The sequence below is a fragment of the Myodes glareolus genome, chromosome 5 (assembly GCF_982192425.1).
Source record: "Myodes glareolus chromosome 5, mMyoGla1.1, whole genome shotgun sequence".
NCBI classification, from domain to species: domain Eukaryota; kingdom Metazoa; phylum Chordata; class Mammalia; order Rodentia; family Cricetidae; genus Myodes; species Myodes glareolus.
The window spans coordinates 22,053,440-22,079,371 of NC_142030.1; the positions used below are offsets into that span (position 1 = coordinate 22,053,440).

The 25,932-nt window shown below is 49.6% G+C and overlaps 1 protein-coding gene and 1 long non-coding RNA gene across 3 annotated transcripts; one reads left to right on the plus strand and one right to left on the minus strand.

The window, feature by feature from the left end:
• Positions 1-8,149: 8,149 nt before the first annotated feature.
• LOC146894842 (uncharacterized) lies at positions 8,150-12,604 on the plus strand. Of its 2 annotated transcripts, none has more exons than XR_015737852.1 (3): positions 8,150-8,319; positions 8,732-9,941; positions 10,315-12,604. It is a non-coding gene; the product is annotated as an uncharacterized LOC146894842 (long non-coding RNA). The 2 variants fall into 2 exon arrangements; XR_015001253.2 differs by having other exon boundaries at positions 8,732-8,859; positions 9,589-12,604.
• A 4,932-nt stretch (positions 12,605-17,536) lies between these two features.
• Positions 17,537-25,348, minus strand: Tagln2 (transgelin 2). Its single transcript, XM_048448864.3, has 5 exons — positions 25,142-25,348; positions 19,949-20,155; positions 18,981-19,155; positions 18,630-18,732; positions 17,537-18,333 (listed from the first exon to the last, which is right to left on the minus strand). Exons 2-5 carry the CDS (start codon positions 20,126-20,128, stop codon positions 18,192-18,194), a joined length of 600 nt encoding a protein of 199 aa, XP_048304821.1. The 5' UTR covers positions 20,129-20,155; positions 25,142-25,348; the 3' UTR covers positions 17,537-18,191.
• Between the last annotated feature and the right edge of the window lie 584 nt (positions 25,349-25,932).

Genomic DNA, 25,932 nt, shown 5'->3' on the forward strand with positions numbered 1-25,932 from the left:
ACCCGAGGTTGCCAGTCAGTAAGTAATAAGTCTTTTGAATCCACCTCTGGACTTCCTTTACTAGGTTTCCACTGTGGTCCTGTCCTCACTCCCAGAACTTCCTGTCCTCCCCAGCCTCTCAGAGAAAACCCCAGCTTTCCGCCTCAGAGCCCCAATCTACTTCAAGACTCAGAAACTATAGCCTCAGAGCCTCACCATCTCTGCCACCGCTTCAGCTGCAGGCGCTTTCACCAGCTCCGCGGGAGCTGACGCGTTACCCTAGCAACCAAGAGCCCGCAGTTCGCGGTTTAGCCCCGCCTCCTGCCCCGCCCCTTCCAATTCCTGGGACTGTCACAAGGTAGTTTAAAAGCAGGAACCCTTTCCCTCAAGCTTTTCCAGCCCTACAGAGGATCAGGAATGAGGCTCTTGAACGTTGAGACCTTTGGATACGCCCCTAACGTCCACTTTGGCTTTCCTTCAGTTTAAGTCAGGCTCAAACTTTAAAGGACCTACTTTCCATGGGCCCAGGAGGGCTCAACTATAGCGGAGCCCAACAGCCAGGCGGATAGTGGTTTTCCCTCACAGACCCTTCCACCCACCCTAGGTTACCATGGTTACTGCTACGGGTTTCCAGGAGGAGCCAAACCAAACCTGATGAAGAGTTCAGGCTGCAGAAAAGCAAGCTGCATTAAACCAAACAAATTTCACAGTAGGAGGGACTCTGACTAGACCAAGGAACGACCTAGCCCTGAAGACGTGTACGTAGTCTCATGAGCTCTGAGATCCGTGGAGAGTTTACTGAAAACACAGGGAGTCTGAGACAGGAAGTTCAGAACCTGCCTGGGCAACATTATAGCAAGCTCCATCCAATAAATACGTAAATAAACTAAAATATGTAAGTCCTACCTAAACCGCGTCAACACCTTTAGCTCTAGCTTAGAGGGCCTGCCTTTCACCTACTGTGAATGTTTTCAGGAGCTTAAGATTCACCCAGTTTAGTCTTGTTCCCCCATGCCTCCCCATCTGCAGGACAGAACTGAGTAGACCTGGGATCCTGCATGCCCCACACCTCACAAAATCGCCCACCAACCAGGTGAGGGTTTTTTATTTTGTTTTGCTTTTTGCTTGTTTGTTTTCTGAACTCTCGGTCTCTCCAAGCCCCGAAATCTCCCTCCAAACTCTGACCCTTACTCTAACCTTAACATTGAAAGCTGTTGACAAACCCTGGGAGTAGAGGAAGGAAGACAGGGCCAACTGCCCACCACCCCCACCCCCACCTCCACCACTTCCACCACCTCCTCCTCCTCCTCTTCCACCACCACCAATTCTGCCCACTGCTGCTGCTGCCTCTGCTGCTGCTTAATCCAGAAAGCTGCAGAGTTCATTCCCTGGATTCTTCCACTCTTATCTCCTTTGGAATCCAATTATTAACCACACCTCCCTGAGGTAGCTTTTAGCGCCACCACCAAAGATGAAAGTCAGGCAGAGAGAGGAGACTGCAAAACAAGGCATGTGTTCCTTTCACGACTCAGACTGCCAGCTAAAGGGAAGGTGTAAAAGCAGGGAGGGGTGGTGACAGAGTGCACCCTAAGGAAAACACGCCCCGGTGTTCTGTCTGAATGTACCTCACAGTGAACAGCGCCTTGCTCCAGGCCTGAGGCTTGCATGAGGCACTCAAGGCTCATAGCAAAGCCCTGAGCAATACGTCTGCTTAGTCACGTATTTGTGCAGCGTCATTTGATTTAAAGAAACATTTATTCTGGATTCCATGACACATGATGGTGTGGTTTCCATCACTTGCGTGTACAGTTAAGACTCTCCTTTAATAGGAAAGCTTCCTAGAATGCTCCTCCCACCAGGCTACTAAGTCAACCTATTGGACATCCAGGCCACAAGTTTTCAGCCACAGTCTCCATATGGCTGTGGTGTGAGGCCTGATGCCTAAAGGATCCAAAAATGGGGGGAGGGGGGAAGGCAGGGGAACAAGGTTGGGAATGAACAAGCCAGAAGCCAGTCTGTGAAGACTATTCCTCTAACCATCAGAGCTGTAAAGCCATAAAAGTGAACATGGGAAGCTGGATCATTGGATAAAACGTGTGCCACACAAGCCTGAAGAGCAGAGTTCCTGAAAATCCACATGAATGCCTGATGGGCAGGGCAGGTATGACAATTCCTGATCTCAGGAGGCAGAGTGGGCTCTCAGAGCAAGATGGTTTCCTAGATTAACAGAATCAGCAAGTTCTGGGTTTAAGTGACAGACCTTGCTTCTCTATATAAGGAGGAGAACAACTGAGGAAAATAGCCAACACCAACCTCCAGTCTCTGTATGCATGCACACTCATGCAGTGTATCTGAACATATATGCAAGCACACACACACATGCATGCACACTCATGCAGTGTATCTGAACACATATGCAAGCACATATACGCACATGCATACACACTCATGCAATGGGACGGAACACACAAGCAAGCATACATACACACATACACCACACACACACACACACACACACACACACATACATACACAAGTAAAAATAGGACAAAATGTTAAGTGGGGATTCCATTTATATTAATTCCTTGTAAAACCCAAAGTTCTTTGTGTCCAGAAAAAGACACAACAATATAACATATATAGTTACATGTATATCATATGTTTCATCAGAGAAAAGCTGCCCCCAGGGCACCCAAACCGGTTGGCATTTCTTCTTCGCTGATGTTTTCTCTTTGCATTTCCTTATTACAGTTCCTGAAATACACCAGTCACCCGGATTTTCCTACACATAATGAGGCAGGCAGTGTTCTCATCTTAAAACTACCCAAGTACTGTGTATTAGTTTTCCACAGCTGCTATAACAAATCACCATGAATTTAGTAGCTTAAATAACCATGAATTTATTACAGTCATAAAGTCTGATGTGGGTTTCATGGACTAGAATCAAAGTATCAACCTCTTAGAGGTTCTGGTGTTTCTAAGGCTGCCCCTTTTCCTTGGCCCATGACCCCTTCCACCCTCCACAAAGGTAACATTGTTTCCAGCAATTCTGCAAATCACACCTTCCTCTGCTGGGAAAGGTTTTCAGGACTCTGTCCACCCAAAACAGTGAATATCACCCCCATCTCAGGCTCCCTAACTTCATCATTTCTGCAAAACCCCTTTTGCCTTGGAAGTTAGTATTCACAAGTTCTGGGGATAAAGAGTTGGACATCTGAGCAATGTGTCAGAAGGGTGTGTCTCATTCTGCCTACCACACCGTGGAGCAGGGCTAGGATATTTTAAGGACTCCCCAACATATTTTCTTCTTAAATTTTTAAAACACTTTTCTTATTTATTTTCATGTGCATGAGTATTATATGATTACATTGTTTGTGCAATACACGCCTGCAGTACCCCTGGGGGCCAGAAGATGGCATTGGATCCCCTGGAACTAGAGTTATGAACTGCCCTGTGGGTGCTGGGAATCAAACCTGGGTCCTCAGGAAGAGCAGTCAGTGCTCCTAACCACAGACCTATCTCTCCATACCCTGCAATATTTCCAAAGACTTGAAAAATAAAATAAAATTAATTGAAAATACTGAATCATTGAATAGGCTGCTTTAAGCTTCATTGTAATTTATTTATGTTTGCATTTGGAGCTTCTTTTTCCTTGAAAATAATTTTTAATACAATATATTCTGATGACAGTTTCCCCTTTCCATCTCCTCCCAGATCCTTCCCACTTCCCCACCACCCTTGCAACTCCACACCTTCTTTCTCTCTCTCGTTAGAAAACAAGTGAATGTAATAAATAAATGATAAATAAAATGAAATAAAAAAGGAAGAAAGAAAAAACATGAGAGACACATACACATGTACAACCCCCAATAAATAAATAAATAAATAACAAAACTCAGCTGGGTGATAGTGACACAGACCTTTAATCCCAGCACTTGAGAGGCAGAGGCAAGGGCAGGTAGGTCTCTATGAGTATGAGACCATTCTCGTCTACAAAGTGAATTTCAGAACAGCCAGGATTGTTACATTGTTACAAAGAGAAACCCTGTCTCAAAACAAAAACAAAACAAACAAAAAAACAGAAACCATATTATACGAGCAAAAGATCAGCATGGAGGTAAAATATCCAAACAAAGCAATATGAGACCATAAAAGAAGAAGGAGGAGGAGGAGAGGAGGAGGAGAAGGAGAAGGAAGAGGAGAAGGAGAAGGGTGAGGAGAGAGAAGAAGAAGGAGGAGAAGAAGGAGAAGGAGAAGAAGAAGAAGAAGAAGAAGAAGAAGAAGAAGAAGAAGGAGGAGGAGGAGGAGGAGGAGGAGGAGGAGGAAGAAGAAGAAGAAGAAGAAGAAGAAGAAGAAGAAGAAGAAGAAGAAGAAGAAGAAGAAGAAGAAGAAGAAGAAGAAGAGGAAGAAGAGATGCCATTGAGTTCATTTTGTGTTGGCCATCTAGTGCTGGGCCTTGGGCCTGGCCTTCCGAGTGATCTGTATACCCAGTGAGACTCTAATGGAGAAACTAATTGTTCCTTTATGACCAGTGGTCAACTGGAGATAGCTTCTTGGTTAGGAATGGCAGCTCATGTCCTCTTCCCGCACTTGGCTTGGACCTGTGCAGGCCCTGTGTTCACTGCCACAGTCTTCGTGGGTTCGTACGTGCGTCAGTCCTGTTATGTCTCGAAGACACTGTTTCTTTGGTGTGAGTTCATATGTACGTCAGACCTGTTGTGTCTGGAAGACACTGTTTCCTTGGTGTGATTTCGTATGTTCATCAGTCCTGTTGTGTCTGGAAGACATCGTTCCCTGTGTCATCCATCACCTCTGGCTCTTATGATCTCTCTGTCTGCTCTTCTGCATAGTCCCCTGTGCCTTAAGGGGAAGGGGTTGATGAGAACATTCTATCTGGACTGATATTTTTGTTTATTTACATATTTGTAGCACACACACACACACACACACACGTTTTGGTAGGAGTGTGGTGGGGTGGCGTGATTCCCCTGTCTCTGCCTTCCATCTCCATATAAGAGTACCATAAATACCAACATTGGCTACAACATCCAGAGATCAAGTTCAGGACATCAAGCTTTTGCCTTTTCTTAAACTAAGGATCAAACTCAGGGCCTCAGGCATCCCAGGAAACTGCTCTACCACTGACCTAAATCCCCAGCAGCCTACTTTTCAAGGTGTCAATCATGCAAGTCAAATTTAAAAGATTTCTGATTTTGATATGTATAGACAATATATTTTCTTCTTATGTCATTGAGTGTATTATTAAAATACATCTAAATGAACTTAAAATGGACAGCTCATGAAACAGAAATAGAAAAAAAAACAAACCCTGAAATCAGTAGGAATTACTTTGAAATTGAGAAGCATATTAAAGCAATTTTTAGATTATACCACAAAAAGAGGTAATTCCAAAAGAGGAAGAGATGAAATCTGGAGGAATAAGGAGACTAAATTTAGGGTGTGTAGTAATCCATTTAACAAGACGAAGGAAATGACACAAACACTGGGAGAATGTTAAATTCCCTGTTGATTTAATAGAAAGCATTGACATTGATAGAGAATGCATGAAACCCATATTAGCACAACAAGAGGAGGACCAGCGACAATCTGATTAATGAGTATCATCAATTCAAAGAACACTTAAGATTAATTGCCGAACAATGCTCTGGAATCCTACAGCGTCTATAAGAAAGGAATTTAACACAAATTTCCCCAAATTTGACAACAACAATAAAAACCAACATGATTTTGTCTACAACAAACTGTGAAGTGAAACATTCTAATCTCTCAATAATAATAAAAGTGTTGATCAATCCACATCCCAGGAAAGGTGGCTTTACTCGGCTGTGAAACCATTATCCTATGTAGAGACCAAGAGGTAGGACCAAAAGCCAGTCACAAAGCATATGACTCCTCTAGGGGTGGCAATTTTTTGTGACATTTTCCAGAATGTTCAAAAGCGTATAATTATTCCAGCTTTGTTTATTATTCCAAGTGTTTGCTTCTGTATTTAATTTTGGATTAATAATTTTGTATTGTTTATCTCAATTGGAGCTTCCAAAACTACATAAGCCTCACAAAACCAAGTCCTCTTTTTTTTTTTCCCCTCAGCAAAACTTGGCCCAAAGCACAGCAGAACCCTATGCTTATCTAGTGAGGCTTCAAGCGGTTACCTCCCTCCATCAACCCTGCCCACTCGTCCCCCCACATCCTTTTCTTCTTCTTCCAGCTATTTCTACCCGCGCATCTTCAGAGTCTTTTCCCTTCTACCTTCCCCCATAAGCAAGCCTCTCGTCCTGCTCTGCTCTATCCCGTTTTCATGTCCTCACCGTCCAGCAAGCCCAGAGGTGAGAGCTAAGAGAAGGGGCAAGAGGCTGAGTAGTTAGAAGAAGAGGGAAGTCCACCACTCCCTGGGAAGTCCCAGAATAAGGCCTAGGTGGCTAGCCAGGGGTCAGGATTCAGGAGAGAAGCGAAGGCAAGGGGCTGAGGCACAGCCTGTCAGTTCTGGTTGGGACTTGGCCCTGGAACAGCCTACTCATCCCTCCAAACCAGTCACCCCGCTGGCCCTTGAGATGCTCCCCACACTGCCTGAGGCAGGAGGCACAGGAAGTTTGACTCTATGATGAGTAAGCATATTTAGTTGGAGGAGCCTGGAAGACATGGTCTCGGGGAGCTATTAAAATAAAGTCTGGCTTCTCGCTGAAGCGTATCTCCTGTCTCGGAGCAATGCTGTGCTACTCTCTGTCCTCCCCTTCCTCTGGCCCCTCTGAAATGCATGGAGGAACCTGGCCTTCCAGCACTAGAGCGACAGGCTGAAGCTAGGCAAGAAAGGAAATAGGCTGGGGTTAGCTGGGCATGCGCAGTGAATGCGATGGGACTCCACTTTCCTGTAGAGAGGTTTGTGCTCCCTGCACAGGGCTCTGCAGCTTGGTCTTTCTGAACTCCTATACTCAGTCCTAGGTGTTCCTGAGGCCAGGAGGCTCCTCCATCCCCCTGAACCTGTCCTATCAAGTCACTTCATTTTAAGGGTATCCATTTGGTCCTCAGTAAAGCTGTTTCGTCTAAGTCTGGTTCCCAGCCAAAATCCCATCTTAGAGGGCCTGGAGGAAGCTCTCCCATGCTGTGTTCCCTGGGGGAACAGAATGGAAAAGGACAACAGTGATTTGAAAGCCTCCCAAGGCTTGACCCTGGTCTGGGCCTGGTTTCCTCCGGGGAAAGGATAACAGCCCCCACCCTAGGGGGTGGATTATGAAGATAAGACTGTGCTCAAAACTCAGTTTGCAGTCTTTTCTTCCCCAGCCCCCCACATGCGGGGGCAGGAGGGGGGGTCCTTGTCCTTAAAGTAGTACAAACACCAGGACTCAGGAACGGACCTTACTCTCTCTACTAAACTCCACGAAGCTGGAGAGCTGCGTCACCATCCCCTTTCCTGGGACACTTAAATTCGCCAAACCACCCTAAATTCTTTTGAAATCAAAGTAAGGCTCAAAACATAAATAAGTGCTTAAATGCACGAATAACTTTCCTTAAATCGCTAACTGCTCTCCATCTGTCTTCAAAACTCCCTTTCTCTTTCCTGTTCTTAACGACTGCCCAAGAGACTCAGCCAAGGCAGGGAGAGAGGAGGACTGACTTTAAACACAGGAAGCAATCTGGAACCAAACAGAAAGGAGTCCCTTGAACTGCGGAGGAAGGGATGTCAGTGTTGGGGTGGAAACGGGGTCTTTAAGTGCTGGAGACTTTGGGTCTAGAGAGGAGACAGAGGAGCACACACCCACACCAGAGGGGCTGATGAGGATGAGTTGAGACATCAGTTATGCAGAGAGAGACCCTTTTGAGTCCTCACCCGCCCCAAGCCACCATTTGGCAGGTACCTCCCAGGCTGTCGAGAAAGACATTAATGAAATTGTGCCCCTACCCACCCTCCCAGACTTCTTGAACTTCACGCCTCTACCCTCCAACCCATTCAGTACTTGGGCCAATGTTCCCTGGGTGTCCTGGACATGCCTGGCACCAGCTTCCCCTTCTACGTGACCAGTACACAGCCCTGGACTGGGTGGCGGATGCTGAGATAAGGCCAAGGAGGGGGAAAAATGCCAAAGCCAGGAAGTTGCACAGGCTGGTTCCCCTGGCAACCCCACCACAGTCACCAAACAGAGCTAGGGTTGAGGGGGTAGGGACAACAACTGTTCCTGGCTCAGGCCAGCGCTCTTCCAAGACCTCAGTTTTCTTGTTAGAGAAACTTTTTCCAGTCTTACAGAATATACTGCCTAAAAATTAAGGAAGAATCCATCTAAGATGCAAATTAACCTCCACCCAGGTTCTGTGTCTTCAGCTCTAGTAAGTAGGCTGGAATCTGCATTGCTCACTAGTATCCCGCTGAGTCCCATGCTGGAGTATGAGGAAGTCACTTAGAGAATGGGCTGTGTTTAGCAGTTGAAGCTTCTGTCGGTTGGGTTAGGAAGATCCACCAACCTGTGTTCCCTGAAGTACATAACCTGCCCCAGTTCCAGGGGTGCTGGGCTTTCAACATCAACTGACTGACAGAAGTCTAGAAACCTGGATTCTAGTGCATGCCGCACCAGCTCAAAATCCTGAACTCTGGGCTCCTTCTGGCTTCAACACTTTTTGCTTCTGAGAGCCAGGAGCCGAGGGGAGATGTGTAGTGTATGCTTTCGGCTCTCGGGAACCTGAGGACTCCAGGCAAATCACTCTCACTCCCTAAGCTTTGCTTTTTCTGTTCTCTCCAAAGGATAGGAAAATATGAAAGCCTTGCCAGGAGGTGACAAACCCCTTTGGGATCAATAAACATCCGAGTGTCCTGAAAGCACACCTCTCGGGCATTGTCCCGGTGGTCTCCATGGTTTCTGTCTGCTGGAGGTAAAAATGGGGCTATCTGAGGGAGGTCTAAGAAGGTCAGGCTGCCTTGAGCAGGAAACCTGCAGAAGGCAGGATCCAGAGGCTGCGCCTCAGGCACTCTTGTCCGTTCCTCTCCAAAGCAGCCAGATCTCCATTTAACTAGGGAGGTGGCTGCCGCAGAGCTGAACTTCCTGTACCTCTTGCCAAGCCTGACCTCTCCCTTCCTCCACTGTGGCCCCGGTCTCCACTCACAGGAAAACCACAGCTCGAGCCAGCTGCGGGCTGAACCTTTCTTCGGGGTCAGTCATTTCACAGGGGAACCCCACAACAGGGAGAGCAGTAGCTTGGCCTTCTGCTATCTAGAGTTTGGGTTTCGGTCAGTCCATGAGTTTGACTGGGTAGTGACTGCTACTCTGTGAGCTTAAGTGTCCTCCTCTGTAAAATGGGGATGATTCATATTTTGTGTTGGCGCCCTCTCTTCGTGGATTTCTCAGCTAGCACATACATGAGTTACTCATGCTAACCAATGTCTTTCTTAACCCCTTCCTCTCCCCTCCAAGCTCTACTCTGAATAACAGTCACAATTTTGAACTTCATTATATTCTTCTAGTCCTCACTGCCCCGCCCTTAGCCCAGGCCTTGCTTCAGCCTGAACCACAACTGCAATCCTTTTCCTAGTTTAGACCATTCTTTGTTTGTAACCTCTTAGAACTTACTGAACAGAGCACAGTTTACAATTCTGTTGTCTAGCTCAACATCATTCAGTCATGAAGTACGGGGCAAATGCCTGGATCCCTACAAGTGGTAGGCGGACGCAGGAAGACTGCCACAACTTCAAGAACAACCGCATAAGACCCTGTCTCCTGGAAAAGCATCCAGTAACTTCTCTTTGAAGCTCCTCCGATGATCTGATTCTCACTTCCCTTCTCAAGCATGTTTCTTAGCATCATCTCTAAATGCAAAGATCCAGTTTGGCTCAGCCTCATCTCTGCATCTTACCACACCCCACACTGTGACTGGGAAGCCTTACCACCCTGGCCTCCCACATGCTTCCAGTCACCCTTGCATCTCCAGATGTGCTGTCTTCCATACACCCATGGAAGGTGTGTTATTCCTTTGGGACACTTTAAGAACTAACCATGCCCACCCCAGCCACTTTTGACCTCCCCCTCGTCGCCATCTTCTCTCTCTCTCTCTCTCTGGTGTGTTTGTCTCGTGTCATGTGGTGTGTACGTGCGTCTTTGTTCTCTCTACGTTTTTCCTATGTCTCTCTGTTTTCCTCTTCTTTAAGCAATAAATGTCTCCCTCTTCTTTAAATAATACTATGTCCTGTGAGCCTTTTATCCGCCGTAACTACCCACCTGACTCCCCCGGCCGCATGGCGCTGCCACCCTGGAGACTAGAAGCTGCTCCGCGAGCCGCCCGGGACATCCCATCATCATATTATTTTTAAAAAAGAACAATATTTGGTGCCAGGACTCGAGAGATTCACCCGCCAAGGGCCAGGGTTCCAGCTTTACCTTTCATCCGGGACTCTGACCACCAACTTCCGGGATTGAATCGGCCCGAGGGCCTTCCTCAACACTGCCAACTGCTTGGACTCCTTCCTACAAACAACATCGGCTTCTAATTGTAAGTTTCCTCACTCCAGCCAGCTTATCTGAGCCTTTTTAACCCGGGATTGACCGGTCCTCCCGGTGTTTCTGGGCTCGGGGAGGGGTACTTCTCTGCCCCATCGCTGGCATCCATTATGGCTTGCATCCTGTTAAGCCCGTGCATTCCCTCACCTGGTGGCCCGGGGCCTCCAGTCGTCTTCCTCTCTTATTTCATTCTTTTCTTCTTTCTCATCTTTCTCTTGGAAAAGACTGATCCGGTTCGGCCTATTACCACCCCACACATGGATTGAGGATGTTCACCCACGTGTCCTGGGTGGTCGATTACAATTTGCATCTCACCTAAACGGGGAGCCGTTCCCCATAGGCTCGAGATGCCACGGTTTTTGCGGGATTTTCACGGTCGTGACCTGGGAAAGCAAGTCGTACCAGCCTAAATATGCCTTAAATTGTCTGTTTATGTGGGTTTTTTCACGATTCAGACTCTGGACAACAACCAGGAGGCCCCCAGCTTTTAAAATTCCCGCGGCTTTCCATTCAGGCCACAACACGTGGCCGCTGCTATGTTCATTGGGGTCAGGTGACTTTATCGCTAGATTCAGTGAGTGCCAGATCACGCGACCAAGCTCTCTCATTCTTATGAATGTCCTGCCTTTCCTCTCCCCCTCCTTAGTGTTCTCATTAACTCTGATTACAGGTGTTTTGCATAGTGACGTGCTTTCTGATAGGGCCCATCAGAAACATACACTTTGCCTAATTCCTGTTCAATCTCTCTGTATAAAATAATTGTTCATTTCATCTCGTTTCAGACTACAAAATCATAAACTGGTATGTACTTTTAAGCTGTTTTCTACCATTGTCAGTTCTGCCACTAATCTTAATGTTACAAACAGTTTTTTTTCTTTCTGTCTTTTTACAAATATGGATCTTACCTGTTAAGAGTCAATACAGTCAAACTCAAACCCAATCTTCCAGACAGATTATACCTAATAATCAGCCCTCAACTGCTCAGAGATCTGGGGAATGCGATATTTAAATGTTTAATTATTTAAAAAACTTTTCATAACAAAAAGAGACAGGTTGGCTCCTAGCAAGCACTCTGTTTCCTCCGAGAAGACAGAAGACCAACGTCCATCTGCAGTTTGCTTCGACTGCCAAGTGCTGACCATTGGGCAAAAAACTGCCTTTCACCTAAACTGGAGACCTCCAAACGTGGACAGGATCACTGGAATCGGCAGCCTAGCTGCCCAGGGTCAAGGTAGGCCTGTCTTCCTAAAGATTTCTTAGCCCACAGGGTCTTCAAAAGCCGGATAGGCTCTGCACTAAACAACAAGGTCAAATACAACCTTCAGCAACCATGGAGTACCCAAAAGAGTAGCTCTGGGTGCCAACCAAGTAAGTTCTCTGTCATTTTTTAATCAGTAACTCAAGTAAAATCTTATCCTTCTCAAAGATCTCCGACAGTCTGATAGCTGAGAGGTTTTGCCAGGTTGTCTCACCAAATAAAAATACTTTTCATTATAATTTCTGTTTTTTACAAACCCAAGGAGTTCTTAATATAATGTATATGTCTAAAACTTCTGTTTTTCTTATAAGTTCCAGGGAGCCAAATTAAAGAACCCATCATAAACAGATCAGATACAAACCCCTCAATTCCCTGGTCCTAAAAAATTTTTTTTTTCTCAATTTAACTTTGTCCTCTGTTCTGCCAATACCCTAACCAGGTACAAGGGACACCAGACATTTCCATGCCACAGACACCTGTCCTGTCGGGAGCAGAGACCAGCTATGCCAGGATGTGACCAGCACCCAGCTTCTCTCGGATCCCCCACACACACCCCCAAGACGACGCCCACAAATCAGCCGGAAGCAGCCTTGAGAATTCGCCGCCCCAATTCCTTCAAACTGTAATGTCTAACCTTCTACTTTTTATTATAAAAAGGATCCGGGAATGTTATTTCTTTGGGACACTTTAAGAACTAACCATGTCCACCCCAGCCACTTTTGACCTCCCTCTCATCGCCATCTTCTCTCTCTCTCTCTCTGGTGTGTTTGTCTCGTGTCGTGTGGTGTGTACGTGTGTCTTTGTTCTCCCTACGTTTTTCCTATGTCTCTCTGTTTTCTTTAAAAACGCTCTTTAAGCAATAAATATCTCCCTCTTCTTTAAATAATACTATGTCCTGTGAGCCTTTTATCCGCCGTAACTGCCCACCTGACTCCCCCGGCCGCATGGCGCTGACACCCTGGAGACTAGAAGCTGCTCCGCAAGCCATCCGGGACATCCCATCATCATATTATTTTTAAAAAAGAACAATAAGGTGTACAGTAGGATCCAATTTTTTAACTGGTTTTCTAGTAGGGAAATATGACCCAGGGTGTGGTAGGTGCATGACAATGCTGGTGACAATGCTGGTGATGATGGGTCAAGGCACCCATCCTGAAGATCCCTCTAAGACCTAGCCTAGACCCTCTTACAATGCCACAAGACATGTTTTATAATTGGCTTCTTACTTTTCTTACCGCTTTCAGGCGAGCAGAGATTGCTTGTCTTGTTAATTGCAGGGCTCCCACTACCAGAAGTCGACAGGTGCTGCAACCTTGAAAAAAAGTTCAAGGATTGCTCTTTGAAACAGTGAAGGAATAAATCCAAACCATTGAGTTCCTTGCATAGTGTGTAGCAAAAACGATAGTGAATATATCGCCATCCCCATCATCAGGCTTCCGTCACTAGAAAACCAACTTGCCTGATAGAAAACGAACTAAAAAGTCAGATTCTACCAAAAAGTAGAGTGAAGCAAAATGACAGCCCCGTGTCTGGGGGAACATTTCTATCACCTCGCCACGCCCACTTCAGGTTCGAGTGATGTTGGCCTGTCTGCCCCTGCTGATCTCACCCTCATACCTCTTTGACTGGCCCTTTCCAAAGAAGACTAAGCCCTCTCCACCCACAGACACTGGACCTCTGACCACAAAGCCAGTGACTGCTCATTATTTCAAAAGTCTCCCTAATAGGCTCCCATGTTTCCTTGAGTAGATGGGAGGCAGGCAGATAATTCCTGATATCGGTGACCTCTGGTCCCCAAGGCATTCAGAAATTCTCTAGGGTATTGAGTTGACAAGAGAGTCCTCCCATGGAGTCCGGCATGCGGTCCTCAAAGGTAGGTGTCACTGGCTTCAAGAATCAGCACGGCTCACATCCATATGTTATTTCCCTTCAGGACCACGTGTATCAATAATTTACCCTGTATGGCCTGCAATAGAACCTCAGTAAGTGTTGAAAAACACACGCATGAAAAGGGGGGGGTGTATTTGAGCATTCCCAGGCAGAACTGCCCATTTTCCTCCATTAGGAAATGAGATTTGTCCTATTTATTGAAGACATTCCTTCTGACCCTTGAGAGATTCCAGAGGCTAATAACCTTTAGAGGCAAGAGTATCATTTTTCCTTGTCTAACCTAAATTTCTCTAGATGCAACTTTAGGGCATTTTTCTGTAATCCTCTTCCCTGGCCACTGGGACTAAAACCTACTTCTTCGCAGAGACAGTTACTAATTCGTTGTTTTAGCCTTTCTTCAACAAATTTAATCCCAGGCCCTTTATTGTTCCCTTCCCTAGGGTCCTATTACCCAGTCCACTCCCCGTTCTACTGCTCCCTGGGCCCTTTGCCAAGTTCTCAGAAAGCAACAGGAGCAGGAATGGCGCCCATTGTTCTCCTTGGTGGACAAACACACAGCTGCCTATGCACACAGGACTGACACCTCTACCCACCCGTTATCCTCCTGGGCAAACACTCAACACAAGTTCCTCACAGTCTCCTCACACAGATTCCTCTCTCCCACCTGGGGCCCCTGAGTCAGTCCTCACACACACACCTGGGTACACACTCACACAGAACAGCGCAAATCTTGGCTTGTTCTCACAAGCAAGCCAAACTGGGTGGAGCTTCTGAAATCCCCCGCCCCCTTCTCTAATTCTTCCTTCTATTGGCCACCAAGGGCCACGCCTACTTCCTCTACACCTCCAGAGTGACTTTCTGCTTCATGAATGAGGGCAAAGCAAATGACGGAAAGTTGACTCGGCCCTCTTTTTTCGGTGCTCCTCCCACGCCCCATCCCCTCCACCTCAAACCCATCAGTTTGCCTTCCGAGTGCACGCGCGCGCGCGCACACACACACACACACACACACACACACACCCTACCCTCCGTCCACTTCGCAGTGTCTCTGTCAGCAGTGAGTGAAGCTTTGGGGTTTTGCTTTGTGGAAAATTAGTTCGAGGGAAGCGTGGGGCCCGACAAAGGAGCTTGGTCCCAGCTCAGATCCGAGTGGTTGAGCTACTGTGCCCCCAGGGCTGGCTGGGCTCTGTCTTACTAGGCAAGGGGATTTGAGAGCAAGCAGCTGGTGTGACAGGTCGTTCGTTTATTCACCCAACAAATATTTATCCAGCACCCGTAGCACCGATCTACACGAACAAAAAACCAATAAAACCCTGCCTCTGTGCAGTGTAGATCCTATGGGCGGAGGCTGAAAATGAGTAAGTAAAACATATTGGCTCTCCGACAGTCATAAATGGCAGCAGGAAGGGAGGAGGATGCAGGCTGAGGAGGTGTGCGGTTTTAAGGAGGGTGGTCATAAATGGTGATATTTGAACAAAGCTCTGAGGAGATAAAAAGAGCAAACCATGGAGAGACCTCCAAGGAGATTGTTTTAGGTAGCTGGACTCTTCCTGCAGTATCAGTTACAAAATACACACAGAAAGCCACAAAGAACGGGTCCTAGGAGATGACCAGCAACCTAGGGGACATTGTACAAAGGGGCTGTTTCTCCTGGCGTCAGGGTTGGGACCCATTCTGAGCTCCAGGGCTTGAAAGGGTGCCAGGAAAAATTAGAAGAGCCAAGTCAGGAGTGAAACTGACCTCAGCAGGGACCAAAAGCTAAAAAGAAAACAGAAAATGATACAAGATCTTAAGATGCTAGAGCCCCAAAAGGGTTTTGGCTTAGCTTGCTCTCTGTTGGTGTAAGGAAGACATCAGGAACAAACGCAACTTGGCAAGAAAAGGATTTATTTGTTTTACACGTCCTAAGTCACAGTCCACTGGGGGGAAATCAAGAAAATCAAGGCAGGGACCTGGAGGCAGGAACTGAAGCAGAAGCCATAAGGGAACAGTTTACTGGCTTGCTCTTCATGCCTCGTTCAGTCTGCTTCCTATTATCAGGCCCAGAACACTGTGGACTGGGCCCTCCCCTATCAATCATTAATCAAGGAAATGCCCCACAGACTTGCCTGCAGGCCAATAGCTGGAGACCACAGGAAGAAGGAAAATGAGCGTCTCTTAGACCCCACTGCTGTCTGCCTTGGGAATGTCACTCTAGAGAGTCAGATAGGACCAGATGACACTTCGTGGATCATACTCAGCAGAACAGCGGTGCCGGGCTGAGGCACCAACGGGCTTCAGCAATCTCCCAGCCCACTGTGCACACCAAGTCCACTCTTTATCCCCTCACTTCCATTTCTTGAGTCTTTATAAGTATTTATCATGCAAGTCCTTTCTATTCTGGGCTTACACAGCCTTCACAGGAGCCTTAGGAGAACCCATCCCCTCTAGTTTACGGCAACAGCACCTCATTACCCCACCTTACATTCACTCCCCAGTCCCTCCACATTCCCACTTGTGGTTGAGCTGAACTCAACCTTCAGCCAAGTTCCCTTAGGGCTCAAATATCTGCTCCTTCATGGAACCTTGGCTACGTTTCCTGCCCTTTATCACACCTAAGGGAATAGAATGGGAGCGATAACAAGGTAATATCCACCTCCTAGACTTCTATAAGGATCTTCTGGGAGCAGGCACATTAGTGCTGAGGCATACCCCTCCCAGAAAACTGCAGTGGGTCGACAACAGTCTGTAGCTCTAAATAGTTAAATCAGGGAAGGATGTTAAAAAAAAAAAAATCAGTGGATTCTGTGTTTTCTCTGTGGTGACATCACCTCTCACAGTGGCAGTCCACAGAGCCTTTCTGAAGGAGAGATAAAGAGTGACAGCCAACCCCTGGAGATTTATACAGAGGCTGCAGTCTATCTTATCTGTGCCACGGTCCCTGGCAGTGCAGCAAGCAAGAAAACGCTATCTCCTCCATAGCGAGGTGTCAGGATAAGGCTGAGAGCCACGGGGCCAAGGGCTATAAACTACGGCATGGCGTCTGGCACACAGTAGGTGTTTCCAGGATCAGACTGCAAGACAAAAGCTTCTTGGTTACAACCTGCTGCATTATGTGAGCCTCAGGTATAGTGTCGTGGCCTTCTTCTCTGAAAGAGATGGGCAGTACCCAAAGCAGAAAGGAAGAGAGGAACATGGGACATCACAGTCATGAGACTGGCTAGCAAGGGTGGGCAAAGGTCAGGCATTAGCTGACCCGGAGTCCTTCAGGTTCTCTGTGGGAAGACGTGAAGCCAACATAGGAAGCCTTGAGATAATGGGAGGCCTATAGGTCGCAAGCATTCATTCCTGGGTTGGGCTGGGGACAGAGTGACCACAAGTTGACTATCTTGTCCAAGGCCAAAGTCTAGAGGAAGCTACCGCGAGGCTCTCCCTGGAACGCAGCTCACAGGTGCTGGGGATCGATGGACAAGGCATCTCCACAGTCTGCTAACTCGTTCTTGCTCATTTCCCAGCTTTGGGTTCCACCCAGCCACTGTGGCCCCCACCTTCAGCCCCCATGCTGGAACAGCTTACTCCAACATGGGCCATCTTGCCCCCTGTCTGCCTCATGGGCCTCCTATTTGGTTAGGCCTGTCCTTGTCCAGACACAGCCAGGAGCAGCAGACCACTCGCCCAGTTCCCTGAGGAAAAATGTTCTCCCATCCAGCAAACACAGCCAATGTAATCTACATTAAGGCTACTACCCCAAGTGAGGGCCTGTCCCTTCTTAATCCCAGCCTGTCCTCTCCTAAACCAGGTGACAGACAGAGGATGCAGACAACAATGAAGACAGGGCTCAGCCCAGCAACCTTGTGCCTCTGCCCTCCCTCCTTGCCTGGTATGAATCCCGCCCCTGAAGTAGGCGCAGTGGCCCTAGATACAGCCTGACTCCATCCAAAAAAGAATGAGATTCTTTATTGAAAATCAGCAAACTCATGTTCCTCAAGCCCCAGACCATGGTGGGCAGCTCTTCCACCTCTGTCTCCGCTGCTCCACCCCTTAGCCACAGTGAGAGGAATGGAAAATAAGAAGCCAAAAGGGCCTCTTGTTGGGGAGGAAAGCTGCCCAGAAGTGTGCTAAGTACAGCCCAGCTGTGGTTGGAGTGACAGCCACAGGTCCCTCCCTATAAATTAAATCCCTGCAGCCACAGCTGGAGGAGAGGCATACACACAGAAGGAAGGTCAGCGTGGCATAAGGCCACAGGGCAGCATCTCTGACTCCTAGCCAAGGAATGGACTGGAAACACAGAGGTCAGGAAAAGAGAAGAAGGCTGGGGGAAGGAGGCTTTGGTCCTGGGGGGAAGGAGGCTTTGGTCCCAGGGGGAAGGTGGTCCAGTTTTGATAGCTGTGGGGAAGGAATGTATTAGTAAGCCCAGAGAGAGAGGCAATCATTGGGCACTGCCAGAAGTGACAAGATAAGTTGGACCCCACTCTGGCAGAGGGGAGCTTAGAGATCCAGGGGCTCTCAGGGAATGTCACTGCTAAAACATATATATACATATATATTAACCATTCATGGAGGGCAGGGGCAGGGGGTTTGTGCGATCAGAGGATCTGGCGTGGCATCCCATAGCCGGTCATGCCTGCCTGAGATGCTCCACGATTGGTGCCCATCTGTAGTCCAATCACATTCTTGCCCTCTTGCAACTGGTTGTCCGAGAAGTTCCGGGGGTTCTCCTTGGATTTCCTGGGTTGAAGGGGGGTACTAGTTAGGAGGCTGTCAGAGGCTAGCTACCACAGTGAATTCTTCCCTGGACATGTAAGCCGATATCCACTCTGCCTTTGACCTCTGGGCTGCTTAGAAGCACCTCTTTGTCTCTCCACAAGAAAAGTCATTGCTGCCGCCACCACCTCCCACCTTCTGGAGTTTTAAAGGCGTTTTGTAATGGCTGGTTCTACAGCGACATCATTTCTTTTCTACAGCCAGGAATGGGCGAGAATGCTGTACCAGCAGGGCCCAACGGCAAGCCCACAGATACTTACTTAGGAAACCAGTTGGGATCCCCGGAGAAGAGTCCATCATCCCTGGCTACTGCCAGCCCACCCAGGTTCATTAGTGTCCGCTGCACACAAGCCATGTTCTTTCCTGGAAAACAAGTATGCCGCCTGAGTGGAAGTAGGGTACTAGATGCCTTCTACCTGCCAACTAGGTCCAAGCTTGGCATCCAAACTCCTTAATTCACTGTTCCCACCCTACCCTGCAGTAGGGCCCATCTTCCATCACGCCGGCACACACTCATCCTCAGGAAACCCAACACCTATCGTTCTTCTGTGGTAAACACAGCACAGCCCAACCCCGAGTCTCCTGGGTAACAGCCCTGGACCCCGGCTCACCTTCCCAGAGATCCACGGTTTGGAAGATGTCAGTGGTGTTAATGCCATAGCGCTCAGCGGCCTGCAGGAACTGAGAGATCTGCTCCATCTGCTTGAAGGCCATGGTGGAGGCCTGGATCTTCTTTACTGGGGCCTGCCCCTCAGGGTATAGTGAGTTAATGAGCTCACACAGCACCTGGAAGAGGTGAGGACATGCCTACTGAAGACCAGAGCACCAAAGACAGTGAACCAGGGAGGTGCTCTCCCAGGATGAACCTCAAGGTCCTTTCTGCCTCTGAACCCAGATGAAGAGCCAATGTGTGGGTACTCCAGAATCACTGGCCAGAGCTTACCTTCTCATACTTTCTCACCCTCTTTCAAATAGCCAGCATTCTAGCATTCTGCTTTATTTATTTTACTTTTTTTTTTTTTTTTGGTTTTTTTGAGACAGGGTTTCTCCGTAGCTTTTGGAGCCTGTCCTGGAACTAGCTCTTGTAGACGAGGCTGGCCTCAAACTCACAGAGATTCACCTGTTTCTGCCTCCCGATTGCTGGGATTAAAGGCGAGCACCACCACTGCCTGGCCTTTTATTTTACTTTTTTTCTTTTTCTTTTCTTTTTTTTTTTTTTTTTAAACAGGGTTTTTCTGTAGCTTTGGAGCCTGTCCTAGAACTGGCTCTGTAGACTAGGCTGGCCTCGAGCTCACAGAGATCCCCGAGTGCTGGAATTAGAGGCATGCTCCACCACTGCCCAGCTCAAAGAGCCATTTTACCAGCACCTATGAGCTGCTGTTACAAGGGGCACATCCACCTTGACCTTTACCCCATGGAGAGGTCAGAAAGCACTGGGCTCTAACAGTCTCTGGAAAGATATTCAGGCTGGTGACACACTTGGGTCTATTTGTTCTCTTTCTTCTCTTATTTGGGTTAAAGAGCCCCCGATGCCCCAGCACCAGCCCTGCCCTCCTTGCACCTCCCAGCTAGCTCTCACCGTGCCATCCTTGAGCCAGTTCTGGAAGTTCTCACGCCCAGGCTGGGGCCGGCCCACATCCTTGCGGCACTGAGTGGTAATCCACTGGATCAGGATCTGCTCCAGGTCCGCATCGTACTGCTTCTCAATCTTCTGCTGCACCTCTCGGCTCAGGCCATAGGAAGGTCCCCGGTTGGCCATTCTGACAGCTGTGGTGACCGTGAAGAGCTGTGGGGAGGATATAACCAGGCCCACGGTCAATCCGACAACACTCAGGGTGCCCGTGAGGGCCAGAGAAGGAATTCCTGCCCAGGAGCTACACAGCAAGGCTCTGAACTCTGGCTGGTGTGAGGCTAGACAGATACTAAACTTCATTTGAATGAATGGTTTACGTCTAGGATGAAGCCTAGGACCCACGGGAATAAAAGATGGGGTAAATGCTTCCGGTTCAGCTCTTTATGGGGAGTAATGAGTCCTGACAAAAGCAAATCAGTCAGTGGAGCCCGCAACCCTGCTCTTCAGAGCCTTAGAAAATGTTTCAGGAACGGAGAATATAGAGCATATGGGAAACCTAGCTAAGAGCAGGAGTGAGTGGCATTACCTTGCACTAACCACTAGGTTTCTAACTGAGCATCTGTAGTAGGGATGACAGCAGAGGACAAAGTCTTCAGCCCTGGACGCTCCCTAGTGTCATCGAGGGGACACAAGGAGTGAAGGTGATCATGTAAACAGTGTACACAATGACCGCTAAGGTGCAGAGTTCAGATCATGTTACAGGAATTAACAGACCCAGGGCGACAGGAGCAGTCTGGGTGGGCTTGCTGGGAAAGGGGGGCCCGCGTTTTAGATTGCAAAGGGAATTTCCTCTGTGAAACCTCGCAGTAAAAACCCAAATGCTTTCCCTTCCCTTCTCGACCTCGTGGTAGACAGACTAACCCCCTTCCTCCTCCCTTCCTCTCACCATCGAAGGTGTCCATACACTAATTCCCAGAACTGGCGGAAAGATCACCTTACAGGAGTTTAAAAAAGGAGGAGGGGCGCATTTGCAGACAGAATGATTACCAAGTGTCAGCCAGGCGGGCCCAATGTTCTTACAAGAGTTCTCATTCTCAGTGAGAAGAGAGGGCAGAATGAGAGGGGGAAGGCAGAATGGGAGGGGGGAAAGCAGAATGGGAGGAGGGAAGGTGGAATAGGGGGAGGCAGAAGACAGAATGGGAGGGGGAAGGCAGAATGGGAGGGGGAAGGATGAGTGCGTGTACCAGGCAGAGTCATGAATCAGGCAATGCCCCTAGAAGCCCAGAAAAGAAAAGGAAATGGATTCTGCCCTAGTTCCTCAGCCCCAGTGAATGTAGCCCCCGCCAGCACCTGGACCTCCGCCAGTGAGACCCCACCACCACACACCACCACACACCACACACACACACACACACACACTCACACACACACTCACTCACTGGGTTTCTAGACCCATTAGAGCAGCCCATGTATCACTAAGTTCATAGTCTGTTACAGCAGAAATGGGGAAATTAACCTAGAGCCTTGGGCCTTATTTTCAGGGAAACCTGGGGAGAGAAAGAGCAGCGGGGTGGCAGAGTGCACAGCTGAGTTTAACTTTCCTTGAGGACCTTGGTTAGGAATTACTGGTAGCTTCTGACCACAGGTCTGAGTTGGCAGCATTTCACTGTGGGCAGCCGTCCCCACCCACCACTTTTCTGACAGGTCCCACACCCAGGAACCTGGGAGCAAGCACTGGAGATGCTGCTGATGCGTGAAGCAACCAGGAACAGAGGAGGGACACTGTCCCTCACTTGTGACTGCCGGCCCCTGCTTAGGGGTCCTCCTCTCTGGTCAGAAATACAGCTGGCTGTCTCTGACAGCTCAAAAACTGGTATTCCCAGGACAAGAGACTCCATTCAATGAGAGGCAGGGAGCCCACATCTGGCTCCAGGCCAGGTCAGACTTAAGGGATGAAGTCATTCTGGCTCCCTCTCTCATGCACCCCAGGTTAAACACTCCCACCACCCCCACAACGGGCGCTGGTGCTCCGCCAAAATACAAGAAGCCAGGCTGTCTCCAATAATGTCATGCGTCTGGGCAGAGGTTGTGTGCTGGGTCAGCGCCCCTTCCCCACCCTTCAACACGGCTGCCCCTTCCTACCCTGGGTTATTCAGCCACACATTTCCGGCAGGATCCGCCCCATAAATCAGCTATTTTTAAACTTCATTAGGAGACTTCCCCCAGCCAGACCAGATAAATGTCAGGCCGGGTCCCGACCCACACCACGCCACAGCCCACACACACAATCAGCATGATGAAGGCAAGTAGAAGTGTGGAGTGGCTGGGGCCTGGCAGAAAAGATGGGCCAGCATCCTCGCCAACCCTGTCCACCCGCAGCCACGCTGCTCCCAGTCTATAGGGTCTAGGTTTAACTAGAAGACAGGATAGGGAAAGGAGATGGCTAAAAGCTCTCATCAGAAGCAAGACCCCTTTCCCTGGCCAATTTCTAGACTTCTCTTCTGAAAATAGCCTCACCCCTGCCACTTCGGGCTGTTTCCAGGGAGCTCATGGGCCTGAAGCCCGGGCATACGTAAAGAAAGGACAAGAGAATGATTAACCCAGATACCGGGGTTAAGAAGGAGTCCAAAGACAGACTCTTCCAGGGTCCCCTGCTGCCCCTGATCTGTCTTCAGACAGAGAACTACTGAGGGCCCCCCCCCCGGCCTGGCTCTGGAGCCTGGACACAGCTGGCAAGGTCATTGGTGTCCAGCTGCAGTATCTCTCTTCCACTCTGAGGCCATGACCCCAGAACCCCAAAGTGGCAGAACCATGGGGCGGAGTTCTCAGACGAAGCTATCCCAGCCAGCCCTGCCTGGCCAGCAGCTGTGTCTCTCCCTACCCCCTCAGGCAGACAGCTGATGGGTTGTGGCTGCTGCAGCTGGAAAGACCCACCCTAGTTACACCCAGGAGACCTAACCCAGCCCTCCCTCAGAGAAAGAGAAAATAGCAAGTCTCCCTCCGGTGTGGGCTAAAGACATCTGTCCAGCTGGAACACAGGTGTGCGAGATGGCCAGAACCAGGTATCTCAAGTGGAGGCAACAGCTGGACAGCCTTCATGGTGGGCTGGCAGCAGCGAACTCCAGAGCCAAGCCCTGGGAACAACCCTCACTCAGGCCTACAGGTTGTAAGAGCTAGGAAAGGAGGAGGGGCCACAAAAGGCCTCCTAGCCGTGGGCTCCACCCCAACCACGGCTGGCAGCTTACCTTGCCCCAGTCAGCGTCAATGCTGAAGTCAAGGGGAACACCAAGTTGGGAAGGGTCGGACTTTGGGATTCCTGACTGAGTGTTTATTGGGAAAACAAGGGGACTGTCCTCTTATGGTGCAGATGGAGCATAGGGAACTTCCCAGCTGGGACTGTTGGGACTTTTCTGAAACAGAAATGCCCAAGGAGTAGACAGAAGGCCATTGGTGAGCACTGTGGTTAAGGGGATGCCTTGCAGGGGGAAGAGCCTCCCCCTGCCAGGGGGCAGCCCCCTCACAACCTAGAATCCTGAGCAGAAGAGAAAGCTCCACAAACAGGAAGCCACAAGGCCTGCTCAGAAGAGGAGGGGGTGGAGGCCGTTGCCATGACTTCTGTGTACCAAACAGAAGAATGGAGGCAGGGTGGGGGCCCCCCAGGCAGGAACACCCACTCCACACAGACTTGGGTGGAGGCTCTGGGTAAAGGAGTATGAGGGATCCTAACCATTCTCAGGGTACAGCTAGAGGCAGCTTTGGAGGACCGGGAGGGCATATGTAGTTTGTGGGTAGAGAAGCAAGAATCAAAGAAGTCTAGAGGACACATCCTAGGTAGGAAAGACGTTTCTGAGCTAGAAAGCCCACACCTGGCAATCTCGAAGGGCAAGGCCATGGAGTGAATGAAGACAGGCTAGGCGCCAATCCCCTGGGGGTTGGCATAGACAGTAAAGTTATGGGTGCGCAAGGGGATGGCAAGGACAAAGATTATTTTGCTGGCTCTGGAACAACAGCACCCTGCTCACCCCTCCCAACCTTGTCCCGAAGTCTGAGGTGTACCCTGAACTGCAGGAAGGAGAAACTGGGAGGAGCTTAAAGATGAGGCGCTGTCCCTGACTACTGCTCCCAATTAAGAGAACAAGGGGAGCCCGTCCAGCCTCAGGTCTCCTCCACCGCGCCTCCACTTTCCATCACCGCTGCTTCTGCTCCAGATACCAAGTATTCCAGAACCTCTCCCGTACGAACACGGGGAGGCCTGCGGAGCCCAGCGAGGAGGCAACCTACTTCCGGTCTGCAGGTCCAACCCCTTCAGCCGCCGCCCCCACCCCCACGGCCACACCCTGGGCCGTTACTGCGGATGAGTCACCCACCACCCTCCCGCCACTGGGGTGACGCAGGTCTGGGCAGTCCGCCCGCCCGCCCGCCCGCGGTCACCACCAGCTTTCCCAGCAGCAGGGGGCACGGGAGGGGGCAGCGGGGCTTAGGCTAGGGTAGGAGAGCTTGGACAGCAGTCAACCCCTCCAGACAGGACACATCCGAGTGCAGTCAGGGCTCGAGCAGTCAGTGCAGTGCAGTCAGAGGTCAAAGGCTCTCCAGGAAAGGGATGGGGTCTCACAGAAGACCAGGCCACTGTGCAAGTAAGGCACCGAGACCCGTGACTCCAGGTGGTGAACCCGAGTACCCAGAAAAGCAAACTAGCAGGAAAGGGCGCAAAAGGGCAGTCTCGAGGACACAGAAGGCAGGCAGTGCCCACACGTGCTCCTGCACCAGGAAGTGAAAGGGTCGCACGGTAAATTCAGGGACTGCGGAGACGCACCAGGGCGCGCTCCAGAACCCTATTCTTGCCACCACTCAACGCCAGCCTGCGAACGTCGGACTCCCTCCTTCCTTCTTCCCCAAGAACTCGATGCTGGAGTAGACTGCTGGGGCTTGGGACCCGACCCTTGAGTCGGGACGGACGCCCCGTCTAAGCACCCGCAAAGCTCGCCTTACTTAATTGCCCAACAATGCAGAGTCAAAGCTTGGGAACCGGACCTGACAGCACGGGGCGGGGCGCCCGGTTCAGACCCTAGCGACCGCCAGTCTACAACCCCCACGCTCCCTGGAGCAACAATCAAGTGTTGGCTTCTTGCTTTCTACAGACCACACACATACTCCCACCCCCATCCCACCCCGATTCCTTGGTCCCTCAGTCCTGCTCACCGTCCAAGCGGGCTGGATGAGAGCACGCGCACGTCAGGGGCTGCAGCGGCGAGTGGAGCTGAAGACCCGACCGGGCTTGGAGTTTTCTGGAGGGTCCCGCCTCGGACGGGGCGGACCAGGGGCGGGGCAAGGGCCGAGAAGGTTTAAAGGCGCAGCCTAGAGGAATGCTGGAGTGCTTAAGATAGGTGGTCTGTAGGCAGGAAAGAGGGTTAAAGGGCCTGCTGAGCCCTTAGCGCCCCTGCCTAGGTCTCCACCCATGAGAACTCAATCTCCACTCAACAACCTTAGACTTGCAATCCAGTAGAAAACTTTCTGCCTAGGTTAGCTCGCGATTGCAGGCTTAAAAACTGGCAAGGTAAATGGAGGTACTTGAAGAGCCTTCCCCCAGGTCTGAGTAGGGTGTGACCGGACTGGGGTTTACAGGCTGGGACAGCACCCCCACGTGGTTCTGCTTGCCATTTAACTTCAAGCCTGGGCAAAAACTAACAGTGAGGTCACTCCTTGCCCAGAGCCCAAGGGGTGTGGTATGACTTAGGGCCTGGGGTTCAGACCCAGCTTCTCTCTCCCACTCTTCCATCTCCTGTTTAATAACCTGACATTTCTCCTTAAATCTTGGAGGGATCGGAAGGGGGGGGGCTAGTGGAGGAAGAGGGCAGGCATTTTTCTGCCCCTTAGCGTGGAAAGCAATACTTTAGGGGTGTCCAGAACACCTGCTTTTTTTCCAGACTTCAATTAATGGAGTCCCCACTTAAAACCCACCAGTGTTTTCTTTCTTCACATTCTAGGGGAGT

Bases quoted from the DNA above. Each gene is read 5' to 3' on its own strand.
- Tagln2 (XM_048448864.3), bottom strand. From the start codon at position 20,128: ATGGCCAACCGGGGACCTTCCTATGGCCTGAGCCGAGAGGTGCAGCAG. The intron at 18,733-18,980 runs GTGAGCCGGGGT...CTTGTTTTCCAG, and splicing joins AACCGTGGATCTCTGGGAAG to GAAAGAACATGGCTTGTGTG. The intron at 18,334-18,629 runs GTAAGTATCTGT...CCTTCAACCCAG, and splicing joins GATCCCAACTGGTTTCCTAA to GAAATCCAAGGAGAACCCCC.